The 15,757-nt window shown below is 39.6% G+C and overlaps 1 protein-coding gene across 1 annotated transcript; it reads left to right on the forward strand.

The window, feature by feature from the left end:
* Nucleotides 1-627: 627 nt before the first annotated feature.
* degs1 (delta(4)-desaturase, sphingolipid 1) lies at nucleotides 628-14,620 on the forward strand. The gene is made up of 3 exons (XM_026309554.1): nucleotides 628-881; nucleotides 10,379-11,121; nucleotides 12,897-14,620. The coding sequence occupies exons 1-3, from the start codon at nucleotides 800-802 to the stop codon at nucleotides 13,041-13,043; spliced, it is 972 nt and encodes a 323-aa protein (XP_026165339.1). The 5' UTR covers nucleotides 628-799; the 3' UTR covers nucleotides 13,044-14,620.
* The last annotated feature ends 1,137 nt before the right edge of the window (nucleotides 14,621-15,757 follow it).

Consider the following 15,757-nt stretch of genomic DNA (forward strand, 5'->3'; position numbering starts at 1 on the left):
AGAGTAATTCATAACAGTATCCAAAACTAAACCTCAATGTATTTTGCAATTAAAAGTCGGTTATACAAAATTGTTTTTGACAATGTGATGTGTTTATTGTAGGCTTGTTTACATTTCCTGTCGAACTTGATTTTATTATAGCTATTTAACCTGCAGGCTATTTGATTCAGTATATTTTACTGAGAGAAAGATCAGATCACAACGTGTTTGCATGTAGCTTCCACAGTGACCTCACAATCTCAGTGCATTGGAGGAACTCGACAAACACGTAAAATAGGCTACAGCCTGACATAACGCTGACAATGGCTAGAATAACTTTCGACAGAAAGATAAACAAATTAAAAGACACATTAGAAAACATCGTGCAGAAAAAGAACTATGTTCAATACGATGACTAAAGAATCCAAGTGTTACTGTTTTTTTCGATAGCTTAGCTAAAATTCAAGCCTAACAGCCAGGTCCACCTTCACTCTGAATGCATGCACGCTCCAACGGCGGGGGATACAATTCAACTACTTTGGCACGACACCGGCTCTCTCAAAAGAGCCGAACTTCCCATCACTAGAAGTCCGAGCAGCACTAGCCTGTGGCGTAGCTCAATATGCGGCAGTGAGTGACAGGCCTGCTGGTAGGAGGAGCTGCAGACAGCGTTCACTGATGTTCGGGCACGTAACCAGGCGGTTACACACAGGGAGGAGAGAGTTACAGAGTTACGAGTTCTGTTTTTATACCCCGACCTTGTCATTTTACATATTTGCTTATCTGAGGAAGTAGTTCACAACTGTAACTAACCAGAAAAATGGGAAACCGGGTCGCCCGTGAGGACTTCGAATGGGTGTATACGGACCAGCCGCATGCCGACAGGAGAAAAGAGATCCTGGGTGAGCTAGCTAAGTTAATCCGTTAGCAAGTATTTTTTCTTTAAACATATCCACGGTGAACTTATGTTGACTATGTTAACTTAAGTGCAGTGAGTGGTTGTTTCGGCTACATTAGCATTAATTAAAGACGTATTGGCGTATTTAGTTTATCACACAATATCTTTTCGAGTTGCTATAAGCTAACGGTTTCGTATCCGCCCGTGTATTTGCCACCAGTACTAGCTAACTGAGGACAAGGCTCGAGGAATAAGGTAACTAGTTTATGCCGTACAGTGGCTATCGGCCAGCACCGGGGCTCTTACATAAACACAGATAAGTTTGTACGTGCAAGTTACAGCTAGTTAGCATAATTAAAGATAACTAGCAATGTAGCTAGCTAAAGTTAACGCTATTGGCCACTCCCTGAAATGACAGAGAGTTACAGTAGAAACTAACTAACGCTAACTAACGTAACGGTTTAACATTATAGCAGCATAGGGACTCACCGTAGCAGAAAGCCAGACCAATGCAAGTCTGAAAAATAGCTGTTCTCTCAAGCATCGCGGTGAGCTAGAGTGTAGCCTATTCTAAAGTAAATTTCTGCGTAATACACCATATTTGATGGCATTTGATGGTCTTTTCTTTACTGGCTTTTGTGTTGTAGACCAAATAAGTAATCAGCATTGAAAACAATCTGTAGTTGTATCTAGAATGCTTTCTTCAATGGTCATCCCATCATCTTTGCTGTCTCCAGACTTTTTTAAAAGTACCTTTGCTGAGAGTAAATTCTTGGTTACATTTTTTTTGTCTTGTTCATAGAAATGTATAGTGTTCATTAAATTTAAGAATTCATTTCCACTTATTTTGTTAATTTGGTAACATGACACGATAACAGGAAATGGTGTGAGAATCACAAAATGTCAAACACTATGTAGCATTAACTTTATCATGAAAGTTTACCAGCAGTACTTTTTAATAGTTAACTTGTTTTCCTTGTTAAATTTTTTTTTTTTTAAGTGTAAGTGTTTTTAGTTGGTTTGAGGCCTAATTGTTGCTTAGCTGTGCACAGTCACATGCGTCTCCTAACAGGCACATTTAAACCTAAGAGGGGTGGCGGTGGGGGCAGTGTATGCTGATGTCACAGGATGCGACTTGCCTGTCTGTTGTCTGTTGTTCTTAGGTAGATAGAACACACAGCCTGGAGGCCTCTTTTGTTTGTATCTCTTTGAAAGAAAATACATTTTAAATGCATGAGTAGCAAAAGCATTGTGGGAATGCAACTAAAACACTGCTCCTTTATTTTTACGTCTAACAAATGGCAACAGATGTATACATTTTCCAGTAATTTCAGGTTGTACAGGTTTTGTGTAGGCACCATTATCATCTCAAGTGATAATGGTGCCTACCTGTTATCAGTGGTGAGGAAACATATTCAGATGTTAGTATTCAGATGTTTCCTTCTGCCTTCCCCTTTGACTTTAGTGTTAGTTTAACTTTAGTCAAGTGTGAAGGTCAGTAATGTGCCAATGTTAAGCAAGTTGTTAAATACATCAATTGTCTTATCAGCACCAGTCTGTTTGTACAGCCCGCTGCAGTTAGTACACCTTGACAAGACCTATTATAAATGAAAGTGTAACTGGATTTCTACTGTAGGCCAGCATACCTTTCACCAGCCTGCCTTTATCTTTGCAAGCAGATGAATCTAAACATTCCAAGCACAGGACTGCACAGGACTGCACATGAAAATGAGTTAGCACAGCATTAATATGGCAGTTAAATTTTAATATTTGATAGTGGATAGATTAATAGATGTTGGGATATTGACATATACCATCAGTATATTTGAAGTTGCATATACACTACTCACAAAAAGTTAGGGATATTTGACTTTTTCAGAATTTCAGAATGCACCTAAAATGCACTATAACCTTTACAGCAGAACTTATTTTGACCTTCTCTAAACTTTTGAATGCACATGTCCAACTGTTCAATGTTTCAGTACTTATTGCATAACATGGTGTTCTCTAACAAGGTGATTAACCACAAAAATCACAACAAGTGTCTGATCCATGACCATCGACCACTAAATGTTCTGGTTCAATGACAGTTCATATTTGAACAGACCTCTTCATCATGCTGTTCACATTTTGACATCATGAGACCAAGACGACACCTAACCATTGACAAGTTATTGAGACATTGACATTTTTGGCTGTGGTATACCCACCACTGTTGTTAGCTTTTGTTTCAATAAATTGTTTGAGATGAAGAAATTACCATTGCATACTTTGACTTAAATGCCCTACTTTCATGATATAATATCACTGTAGTATGAACTTTTTACATTTTCCTTAAATTTCACCTAAAAGTTGAATATCCCTAACTTTTTGTGAGTAGTGTGTGTGCGTGTGTGCGCGCTCAATTGTAGCAGTACAGACCATTCATTCATACGTATCAGGGCTGCCACAAATGATTATTTTGATAATCGACTAGTCACCGATTATTTTTGCGATAAGTCGACTAACCGGATCACACATAAATTGCAGCTTTTCGCACCAGCATGCACCTGCTCTTATATAACCATCATTAGCTTCCAGCTTAAAGTGTTTAAGGTTTATGTGCTAACTAAAAATAAAGACAATTAAGATGATACTTCATTTTTAATTTTAATTTTTTTTAACTTTTAATGAACTTTGCAGCTTGTAGTAGCATTTCTGACATTTTTGAATGTGCAAAATAAAATGAAGGCACAACTCTCTCAATGAGGTAGGCACCTGAAACTTAAAAGAAATTATCCACAAAAATTAAATTTTGGTCTCACTCATATATAACAAAAGTACATTTTGTGCTCAGTGCTCTCAACTGTATTAAACTTTACTGCACTCTGACTCTATGTAATCTGTCTACACAAGGCTGTTGTTCATAGCCAGGAAAGTTGGCATCTCTACATGTTCTGGAGAAAGGCTTGCTCTCTTTTTGAGAGCAGATGTTCCCTGCTGCGGAGAAGATCTGCTCCGATGGAGTGGAGGTTGCAGGGATGCACAGAAAAGATTTAGCTAGCTTTGATAGCGTGGGGAAACGTCCCTCATTTTCACTCCACCATTTCAGAGGATCATCCTTTTTAGAGACTGTGGCCTCTCCAAAGTACAGATGTATTTCACTTCTCACAACTTGGATCATTTGGCCCTGAGACACTTCTTCCTCAATTTCACTCTGTCTGTGTCAGACTGAAAGAAGGTGTCCAGAGCAGTCTTTTCAGCTTTACCTGAACCATTGGCCCTCTGCAGTTGTGCACGCTCATGTGTCACAGCATGTGTTTCTTTGACAGCAAGCACTTCAACAGTTCCCTGCACTCTGCCATCTTCAAAAGCCAAAAACTTAAGCTTTCTGTATCTGGGGTCCAAGGCAGCTGTGAGAATAACTGGGTTTTCTTTCTGTGAGATGGTGCAAATACTCCCCCATCTCTGTGTTATCCCTTTTTCTGCACTGGTAATGAAAGACTTTCCTGAGCTTGTCTCAAATTGCCTTTGGTGTACAGACCGTGTCAGCCCTTTGACCACCTGTTGAAGACTTGAAATAGTTGTGTACTGCTGTCCACTAAGGTAAACAGTAGCAGTCTCAAAAGGCGCCAACCCTTGCTTAAGTTCTTCAAGCAGTGCCCACTGCTCTGGCTTCAAGTCGAAGTAGTGGGAGTTACCTCGGGATCTGAAAGAGTGGCAGTGAGAGGCCAGCGCTGTTCCAGGAGTCTCTCTACCATGTGGAATGTACTGTTCCATCTTGTACTGACATCTTGCATCAGTGTATTTTTCTTCACATTCATTTACTCTTGTTTCATCTTTAGCTTTGTACTAGCAAGCTTGCTTCTCTTGAAGTGCTCCACTAGCTGCCTGGCAGCACCTAGTGCTCTGCTGATGGTGTTTTCTTTGAGAGCAGTGTTGACTATGAGCTGGAGTATGTGTCCAGCACAGCGGATAGAGGCCCATTCGTGCTTTTCTTCAAGCAGTCGCATTGCTGCCACCATATTGGACCCACTGTCATGAACTACTGCTTTTATTTTGGCAGGCAAGATATAAAACTTTCTTGACACCTCTTCCATCCATGTCATTATATTTGCACCAGTATGCCAAGAGACATGGTGGCAAGGTTGAAGTTCGTCATCTTCCAATCTTCACTCAGAAAATGGCTGGACACACCAAGGTACCGCCTCTGTTGCACAACTGGTCCATACATCAACAGTCAGGGTGAGGTAACTTGACAGCTCTGAGGGTCTGCTTTACCTTAAAGATATGAGATGATTTGGCACTTGGATAGTAAGCATTAGGAAGAAAATTATTATTATTTTTTATTAACAATATTATTAATTATTAACAATATTTGTCAGTTTATGCATCAAGGTTTACATTTATTTACCAATTCAATAGTTCAATTACATCAAATACAGAAAAGTAGGTTAAACAATAAACATTCAACATATCAGTAAAAATAATCTTCACATATTGCTCTTGTTTTATGCTTTAACCTAGATTAATTTGACTGCTCAGTCATCAAGCTCTTAATATTATTTCATCATGAAATGTGTTCAATTCTGATACAAATTGCTATTTTGTTTGCGTAGAGAGAGAGAGACTGGCTGGCTAACCTTCTCAAAGGTTGCATCATATTTCTTTTCCATCATTGTGATGAAGTGGGATCGTCCTGGTAGGTAGTTATCATGGTATTCTGGGTTGAACTGCTTGATCATCTCTTTGAAACCTTGATCGCCAACCATGGACAGGGGTCTCATGTCCGTCACCAACATGTTCAAGTCAGGACATTTGCTTGCCGAGGTGTGCTTGTTGTTGGCTTGGTAACAAAGTAGTCCATTGAAGAGGAACGTATTTTTTTAGCACTGTAACGTAGTGTTATAAAACATTAGCGTCATCACATTTCGTAATCAAACATGAGATTGCTGTTATAACGTCACAGCAAACACATAACGTGTGCTAAAACTAATGAAACCGTTAATGTTAACGTTTACAGCTATAAGTAGCACACTGACGTTAATGTTTGCAGCTAACTAAATTAGCTTACCAAGACGACTGGCCCTCTTCGTCAGCCACAATGTGCTTCCTTTTCAGATGCTCTTGCATCACCGTCGTACTGCCATGGAAGGCAAGTTCTGCCTTGCAGATTTTGCATTGCATATTCTTCTTTTATTTTAGTAAAATGCTCCCAAACTTTCGAGCTCCGTTGCCGGCTAGCCATGATACTGTTTGGGCATAACCTTTCCGGTGACGATCACGGCTGACCCCGATTATCACTACTGCGAAGGTGCGTCAAGGACAGGAAGGCAGACGACAGCGGAGGGTACAGCGGTGGTTTTGAGAGAAAAACAAAGCTTCAAAAAATAAACGATGATGTCGATTATTAAATTAGTCACCGACGATTTTGATTGTCGACGTAATCATGACTATTCGACTAATCTTGGCAGCCCTAATACGTATACACTGCAATTTTCTTGGCCAATTCCGATTTTTTTTTTTTTTTTTTTTAAAGAACTCTAATGAAAGCATATACAGAAATATTTTCTTCAATGAAATTTTTTATTTTATAATAAAAAATTAAACATTACAGGATCTCACAACAATAAAGTGCTTTGTGCCTTGGAAAAAGTATAAAATGAGTTCCTGTAACTAATATAATAGTTATACTAGCAAAATTTTTTATTTTATAATAAATTAATAAAGGATACAGGATACAGAAACAAAAAGTGCTCTGTGCCTTGAAAAGGGTAGAAATGAAAAATAACAAAGTAGGCTTACTAACAAAAATGGTTGTTCCCCCACATTTTATTTTGGCCTTAAAAATGTTACAAACTGCAATCTTTGTCATCTTCCGCACTGACGTGTTTACATGTGACTGTGCGTGTGGCTGTGACATCATTGCGTGTGCTGCTGGCAATAAAAGGATTGGATTGGAATTGGCACGACGTGACACTGACTGGCCAGTCACGTGAAAAATTGGCCGATTCCTATCACTGGCCGGTCAATCGGTGCATCTCTAATATACACGGCAAAACAGTTTAAAACTGTCACAAATTTGCAGCCTAATTAGCTTTAAGGTCAGGTTTCACTCTGTTGAAACATTACTTCAGCTTGTTTGTACCATTAGCAAAGCAGCTGGTTAATTGGTGTGCTTCAGGCTTTTGTCTTCTTTAATACATTTAAAGTCTGAGGAATAAATGTCTCTAACTTGCTACTTGTTGTAGCTGATTTCAATACAAGGGTGCATAGGAACCAGTTCAGCATTGGTATGATGAACATTTAAAGTCAATCTGTTGTGTAATGTCTTGTCATAATAATAATCTCTGAGATTAAAAATCTCAGCAGTTTAGATATTAAAGCCTTTTTAGATGAGATCACAGGTATACTGATGCCTTCTAGATACCAGTGATAACTATCCAATCTTTTGATATGAAAGTTATATGCATTCATAGCATTTGGATCTCTGTTTTAAAATAACATGTATGCCACATTTTGTGTTCAGGAAAAAACAAGTCAACCACTGTATTAGTATGGCTCACTACTGTGTTTATAGAGCCTAGTTTCTGGACTAATGGGAGTCTATGGAACAGATGGCTAAGCTGAACTAGTGTCTTGATTTAATGACATTACAGTAAGTATATCAATTTTATTGTTGATTTTAGTTAATGTATACGTTGTGAGGAAAATAACACAAAACTAGAAAATCACCAAGCATATTCTTTAAGCCTACTAGAAGTTGTGGTTGGAGGACACTGCAATTCAGGGACTTTGGACAGACAAGACAGCTTGGATAAGATAAGATAATTCTTCTCCCCACAGTGGGGAAATTCAGTTATTACCGCAGATACAGGACAACAGTAAGGTGCAAGAGTCCAATGGACAGCCCAGGACAGAACCGGCCCTCCTGACCAGCTTATTAAGTCTTTTTCTGTCCCGGGCTGTGCTGCCTGCTCCCCAGCAGACCACGGCGTAGTGGAGAGCAGAGGCTACCACAGAGTCATAAAATGTCCTTAAGAGAGGCCTGCACACTCCAAAGGACCTCAGTCGCCTCAGAAGGTGGAGATGACTTTGGCCAGGGCATCGGTGTTATTAGTCCAGTCCAGTTTATGGTTTAGGTGAACACCCAAGTACTTGAAATGGTGTCTGAGTCCTGGATGCTCACTGGTGTCCTCCGGTGGAAATCAATCACCATCTCCTTCGTCTTACTGATGTTTAAGCAGAACATCTACTGTAGTGGAATTTTCTTCCAAACGCTGCATGATCCGCCATAGGTCAGAACAAGATCAAGGGTGTGATTGAAACAGTGGGTGGGTTTATTATCATTTTGAATGAAACCAATTGAATCCTATATAGAATTAAATGCAATGCTGAGGCTGTTATTTTCAACATCTACATGAATGTTAAAATCTCACACTATAATGACTTTATCTGAACTAAGTACTAAATCAGACAGAAAGTCAGGGAATTCAGTTAAAAATTCTGAGTAAGGGACAGGTGGACGGTACACAATGACAAGTAGAACTGGTTTTTGTGTTTTCCAGTTTGGATGAGAGAGACTAAGTGAGGCTCTCAAATGAGTTATAACTGTTCTGAGGATGAAAGTTTAATAATAAGTTTGAGTGGAAGATTGCAGCTACTCCTCCACCTCGACCTGTGCTTCGAGGAACATGATAATTTTTATGACTGAGGGGGGTTGATTCATTCAGACTGACATATTCATCCTGCTGTAACCAGGTTTCAGTAAGATAAAGTAGGTCAATTTGGTAATCAGTTATCAAATCATTTACTAACAAAGATTTAGACGAAAGAGACCTAATATTTAATAGTCCACATTTGACAGTTCTGTTTTTCTGTTCAATAAGAGGAGTGGTCTTAATTTTTATTAAGTTTTTATGAATAACTCCTCTTCTGTTAACTTCTGATTTATTTGATTTATATGTTCGAGGGGCAGACACAGTCTCTATGTGGTTTGAGGGGAGTGACGGCTCTAAGGAAACTGCACAGAGGCGTTTTAGACTGAGTCTCTGCATCCCGGTTCCCACCCTGGATTGTCAGGCTTTAGGTCGGCCAATAAACTCGGCCAAATTTCTAGAGATGAGAGCTGCACCATTCAAAGTGGGATGGATGCTGTCTCTCGCTACCAGACCGGGTTTTCCCCAGAAAGTGGCCCAATTGTCTATGAAGCCCACATCGTTTGCTGGACACCACCTAGACAGCCAGCGACGGAACGACGACATGCGGCTAAACATGTCATCGCTGGTCAGATTGGGGAGGGGTCCAGAGAAAACTATGGAGTCCGACATTAATTTAGCAAAGTTACACACCGACTCAACATTAATTTTAGTGACCTCCAATTAGCGTAATCGGGTATCATTGCTGCCGACGTGAATAACAATTTTTCCATATTTATGATTAGCCTTAGCCAGCAGCTTCAGATTTGACTCGATGTTTCCCGCTCTGGCCCCAGGAAACATTTGACTATGGTCACTGGTGTCTCTATTTTCACGTTTCTGACTATGGAATTGCCAATTATCAGAGTCGGTTTCTCAGCGGGTGTGTCGCTGAGCGGGGAAAATCTATTAGAAATGTGAACAGGCAGGTGATGAGCCGTGGGCTTCTGCTTAGGGGTACGTTTCCGTCGGACCGTCGCCCAGGCTAATTCTCCGGGCTGCTCCAGAGCTGCCCTTGGACCGCTAACAGACCCTGAGCTCGGTGGCTCCACACCAGCTAACGGGGCTAGGCTAGCTGGCTTTGGTTCGAAGGTGCGGAGCCGCGCTTCCAAATCAGTGATCCTCGCCTCCAAGGCTACCAGAACCTTACACTTATTACAGGTATCATTATCGCTAAAGGAGGCAGAGGAATAACTAAAGTAGCAGTTAATGAATTGTTTAGAGTTTAGTTAGTTTTTAGGTGTGTTAAACTATAGCTAGTCTGTAGACGAACTATACAACACACACAACACAACACGACACGCTTGCAAGACAAAAGTGATTCGCTTACCCGGAGAGCAACACCAACACCAAATTAGCTCTTAATCATGCTGTCATGAGGCCATTATGTTTTCTAGTGTGAATATGTTGAAGGTGGCATGTGTCTATACCCCTACATGGATATGCTTGTGATAAAGAACTAAAAAGTTACCCCAGTTCTTCATAAATTACATATTTCAGTTGAGAACTGGGGTGAGAGGTGTCCTTCACATTGGTCATTTTTTGCAATGACACAATCCACAGCTTTTGATAAAATACATTTCACACTAAATAAATAAGTAGTTGAATAAACTACACTGAATTATACCCAATCAGCTTCCTCGTTTCAATATATAACACTTTATTCAACTAAATAATGTAGCAACACAGTGGATTTTGTTGTTTTTACATTGGCATGTTTTAATGGAACTGTCATCTGACTGTCTTCATGTAAATTTGCATTACCACACACAAAATTTTATTTTAGCATATTACGTGAATTAAACTTTTTTTTCCTCTCTTACAGCAAAATATCCAGAAATTAAGTCGCTGATGGGTCCTGACCCGAGGCTGAAATGGATTGTGTGCATGATGGTTGCTATACAGTTTTTAGCCTTCTACCTGGTCAAGGACTTGGACTGGAAATGGGTTTTGTTTTGGACTTATGCCTTTGGCAGTTGTATCAACCACTCAATGACCCTTGCTATTCATGAGATCTCCCACAACACAGCCTTTGGAAACAACAAGGCCACGTGGAACCGCTACTTTGCCATGTTTGCCAACCTGCCCATTGGCCTGCCCTACTCTGCCTCCTTCAAACGCTATCACCTGGACCATCACCGCTACTTGGGTGGAAATGGTGTGGACGTAGACATCCCAACAGAGTTTGAAGGCTGGTTCTTCTGCACACGCCTCCGCAAATTCATCTGGATTATTCTGCAGCCATTGTTCTATGCAATCCGGCCCCTCTGTATCAACCCCAAACCCGTCACTCAGCTGGAGATGACTAACGTGGCCTTCCAGCTCACTTTTGACCTCCTGCTCTACTGGCTGTGGGGAGCCAAACCTGTGGTTTACATGCTTGCTGGTTCTATGCTGGGAATGGGCTTACACCCAATTTCTGGTCATTTCATAGCTGAGCACTACATGTTCCTCAAGGGCCATGAGACCTACTCCTACTATGGCTCTCTCAACCTGCTCACCTTCAATGTGGGCTACCACAATGAGCACCACGACTTCCCCAGCATTCCCGGATGCAGGCTGCCTATGGTTAGTAAAACAGGTTGAATGTGGAAATCATTGTTAGCCACAGGTGACACACTCTTCAATCACATCTGCTAACAGCTAATGGGAAGGCCATTAGAGTGGAAGGGAAGAAATTATTTGGGGAGATACAAATTTCCCTAGACAGAAAAGCTGTCAAGTCTGCAATTTTGATTCAAGTCGCACTTAAGTTATTTTATTTTGGTAAATTTTTGACAAGCAATATGTTTACTCTTTTCTTCTTCTGGTAAATGAGTGGCAGAATAGACACAGCAAAGTTTTAGAACATTGGGCAGAATATTGGGCAGCAATAGCTGCCCTCTATTGTTAGTCAGTACAACGCATTCGTGGCACACCTTGCCCACTGGTTACTGTAAATTGGTGACAGTACATTGAGTTAGTGTAATGAACATGGCCAACTTCCTGGCAAGTGTGTTCCTGTTTGTTATCAAATTTGGTTATTATGAAATCATACAGAGCCTAAACAAACTAACAACATGCTAGGTATGCAGTGTAAAAATAAAAGATGCTGGATTGACCACATCTAATTTTAAAACGCACCCAGACAGGTTAGTCGGTAAAGATTTGGTTTAGCTCAACATCGGCTATCTAATGTTAGCTTTGTTACTAGCTTTGTAAAGCTTTGTAGTCTGCACAGCATGCAACAATTCAATTCAGTTTTGTTTGTATAGTGCCTAATCACAATACATATCATCTCAAGGCACTTTACAAAAACTAAAACTAAGAACCCAACAGAACAAGCATTGTTCATTGCAACCATAAGACTTAAGACTTGGACTTGTGACCAGAGACTTGAGACTTGACTTGGACATCCAAAAAATGACTTGGGAACATCTCGGGCTTGTTGTGTCACCAAAATTATTCATTTAAGTTGTCCCAGAAGTGTTATGTCTCAGAATGCCTCTTTTGGCTTCCTTGGGTAACTTCATGATGGATAGGACAATTGATGTTAAAATATCCCACTGGTAAAATGTAGTCTTTACCAAATTAGTGAGATTCCTTATAAGAGATTCTTAAGACCATCATCTTAACACAAAAGGAGCTTTGGGTTGCTAGAACCAGAAAGTGACTAATATTGAGATGGCAGTATTAGTATCTTTGAGAATAGTTCTAAAGTTATGTGTACTATTTGTTATCTCCAGATAATGCAATAAATAGGTCAAGATTTTATAAAGTTTATCTGAAAATAATATAGGTAAAATGTATGTCAAGAAAAAAAATAACCCAACTGCACTGATGGATAACAACACTTGGCTGGCACATAAAAAGAGCAGAAAAGTAAACTAAACTTTTTCAGCAGTGAAGATAACACAGACCGTAAAATGATTAAAAGAGCTATAAAAGCATCATCTGATGTGTCAGAAAGGGCTGTTTAAAGGGTCAGCATCAGATACTGTATTTTATGAGAAGATAATATCATCTTAAACCCAAATAGATCTTCATCCATTATTCATTTTATATTTGGACTGTTATTCCCCATATACATATTTTGAAGTCTATGCTTGCCTGATGACAACAGAATACAAGTGGTTTTGGAAAGGGTTTTGAAGTGGAGAAAATTATTTTTGATTTACCGGCTCTATTCACCTACAGTTAATCAGTCGAAACCACATCAGCAGCACCCAGCCTTGTATAGAACCGAAAGTGACACTATAACAATGACACTACGTTTCAAATATGGAAGCATATAAAGGTCTCTGAAGGTGTCTTTGAAATCTGAACTATCATTCAGTAGTATTGATTCTGTTCTTGGTTTCTAGGTGAAGAAGATTGCGGCAGAGTATTATGATGACCTGCCTCAGTATACATCGTGGGTGAAGGTCCTGTATGATTTCATCATGGACGATACACTTAGCCCGTACTCTAGAATCAAGAGGACGCTGAAGGGAGACGTCAAACAGGAGTGACTTCGTTGACAGCTTCTTTCGGACAAAGCTGCAATTCGGCTCGCTGTCCTGTTATCTTTACAGCTTCTGCAGATTAATACATTGAATGTGTGTAGTAAGGGTGACATTCATACGATTCCTCAACAGGAAGAGAGATTTGTTTGTTTGTTGTCCAGCTCAGAAAAGCCAAGGCAAATGAGTTTGTGGTTTGCTGGTGTAATGATTCTGGGAACTGGTTGCACAAAGTTTCTGATTAAACAAATAGTTCCTTAACATAGACATGTAATTTGCCATGTCTTTTTGAATGAAGACCTGACATTCATGTCCCAGACCCAATGAATTATAATTGTTTCAGCATTTTCCCAATTGCTTTAGTTTGTCCAACTTCAGACTAACCCCAGATGTATACTAATGGCTGATTCACATCTGTCAGAGATGGGTCTTCTGCCATTCTACTGCTGTGGTAATGTACTTTTTGGGTCTAGTGTCACACCCTCTGAGGCCACAAAGTTACCCCACTGATTTGGTATGCGTAAAACAACTCTAAATTATATTCAGCTATGAACACTGCTTGATGAGGATGTGCTTCGGAAGCACTTCCATTGATCTTTAGGTAAACTCTGGAACTGAAATATGTGACCACACCCAGTGGACGCCAGGGCTTATGACATAGAAATTAACTTCAACTGTCCCTATTATCCTAGCACACTAATTAGGATAGTGATCAAGAGTTAACATTATATCATCTTTGTTAAGCACGTTAGCAAGTCACACTGTACAGCCTGCTATCAAGGCCATAGTAATTTAGGGTTTGTGCACTGTCACATATAGAACAAAATGGCAAAATAGAAGTCACTCTAATAAGAATGAATGATGATACTGAGGGAATGTTGGTTGCTCATTATGTAACAGCTTTGCATTGCAGAGTTGTGCTGTCCTAATATTACTTCTACTTTATTGATTTGCATTGCACCCAGACCAAAACCACACTGGTGTGATTAGGTCATTCTAAGATGTCTTTGTCTTATCAGCCCCAGAAATGATCAACATAGCTACACTGTCTAATATAGAGGTGTTCTTTACTATGGTTTGTTATAGAGATTAACTGTTCACAAATGAGTGAACTTGGATACGTTCCTCAATTTTAGACTTTGGAATTGGAGGCCAGCAACATGAAAGCAGCAATGCTGTTGGTCAGCAGTGTCACTCTGTGTGTTTGTTTGAGGAAGTGGACCAAAGATGAACTCTAGATCTCTTTGTGGTCTATATCTATCTACCATGTATTTTTTTTTATCTATTCATTAACAAGATCCCCCTATATAAATTGAGTTGTTCCTACATACCCGAGTCATTTCTCACATATGGTTTGTGGCCATTTTTTCACCTGCTCTGCTTTTTAACATGCAACATTTTAATGCACTGATTATCTTGCACCACCTTTTGCCATGCTTCCATACAGCCTGTGATTTTAAGCTCAGGGTGGTATTGTTGAATGTGAGATTAAAGTGTGTTACTCATCAGTGCCTCAGATCTTTAACCAATATTTATTCACTTTGATGAGCAGCTGTATGCCAACAATTGATAAAATATTGAATGACTTCATTGTTTTCTTTGTGTTGTCAGCCTGTAGGTTGTAAAGGCAGGGATACAGCCATACCCATGCTTTATGTTTGAAAGTCGGAGTGATCAAATTGTCTACGGTTGAAATGGTTGATTACACCACTTTTTATTTACAGTATTGTTCAATTTGAAAACTCTAAAACCAGTAGTATAAAAAACACGAACTTTGAGCTCTACATTCATTACTTATAGGATAATAGCTATCAGATAATTTCAACTTTTCTTTAAGGCAATTAGGAAGGAGGCAGATAAATGGACATAGTACCTATGCTCCTGTCACATTACGGAAACCTTCAAGGGAGAGGAAATTTAAGTTTGGTGCTGATTTGAAAATACAAAATGGATGCCTGCACATTCATATTACCTGCAATGGCACAAAAGACCTCCATGGACTGCACATGCAGTTGCCCAGGGAAAACAATGAACACCTGAAGGAAATGTGTAAGACCTGGGTACACATTTCTTATTAGATTGTAAGCAACACTTACACACTCCCAAAATGTTTGCATTTGTCTAATTGTTTAAAGGAAACTACCAGTTTCTAAGCATAGTGTAATGCACAAGTAGATGATTATGGAGCCACTTCGATGTCTTTAAGTTTTGGCATTGTAAATAAAGTTTGGCATTGAAAAAAGAAGCATTGGCATTGAAATGATGTGTAAATCATGGTCTCATAGCCCCTCCCTTTGAAGCCCCCCCCCCCACCAAAACAGTGTCAGAAAGTTGGAACTGAAAAACAGTCAGTGGCATTGTAAAAAAAAAAAAAAAAAAAAAAAGGAACGGTACAAGAATGTCAAAAATATATTTTTAATGCCTATTTGAAAAAAAGGTGTTTCAGTGCCAAACTTTATTAACAATGCCAAAACTTAAAGACAACAAATTGGCTCCATAGTGATGCCCTCCTGACTAAATCTTTCTATTACAATTGGATGAGCCAAAGGGTCTTATCATATTATTCATATGTATTCCAAATGCTTATTATACACCCATGTTGTTGGACTGCTCGCATAGAAACGGTGCATCCATAGGATTTTCTGGTATTCTGTTTACAAGGAGTAAACCAGAGATTAAACCTGCTCCACCGCATGTCATATTGTTAGCAAAATCCAGCTAAC

This window comes from Mastacembelus armatus, chromosome 15 (genome assembly GCF_900324485.2).
Source record: "Mastacembelus armatus chromosome 15, fMasArm1.2, whole genome shotgun sequence".
Lineage (NCBI taxonomy): Eukaryota > Metazoa > Chordata > Actinopteri > Synbranchiformes > Mastacembelidae > Mastacembelus > Mastacembelus armatus.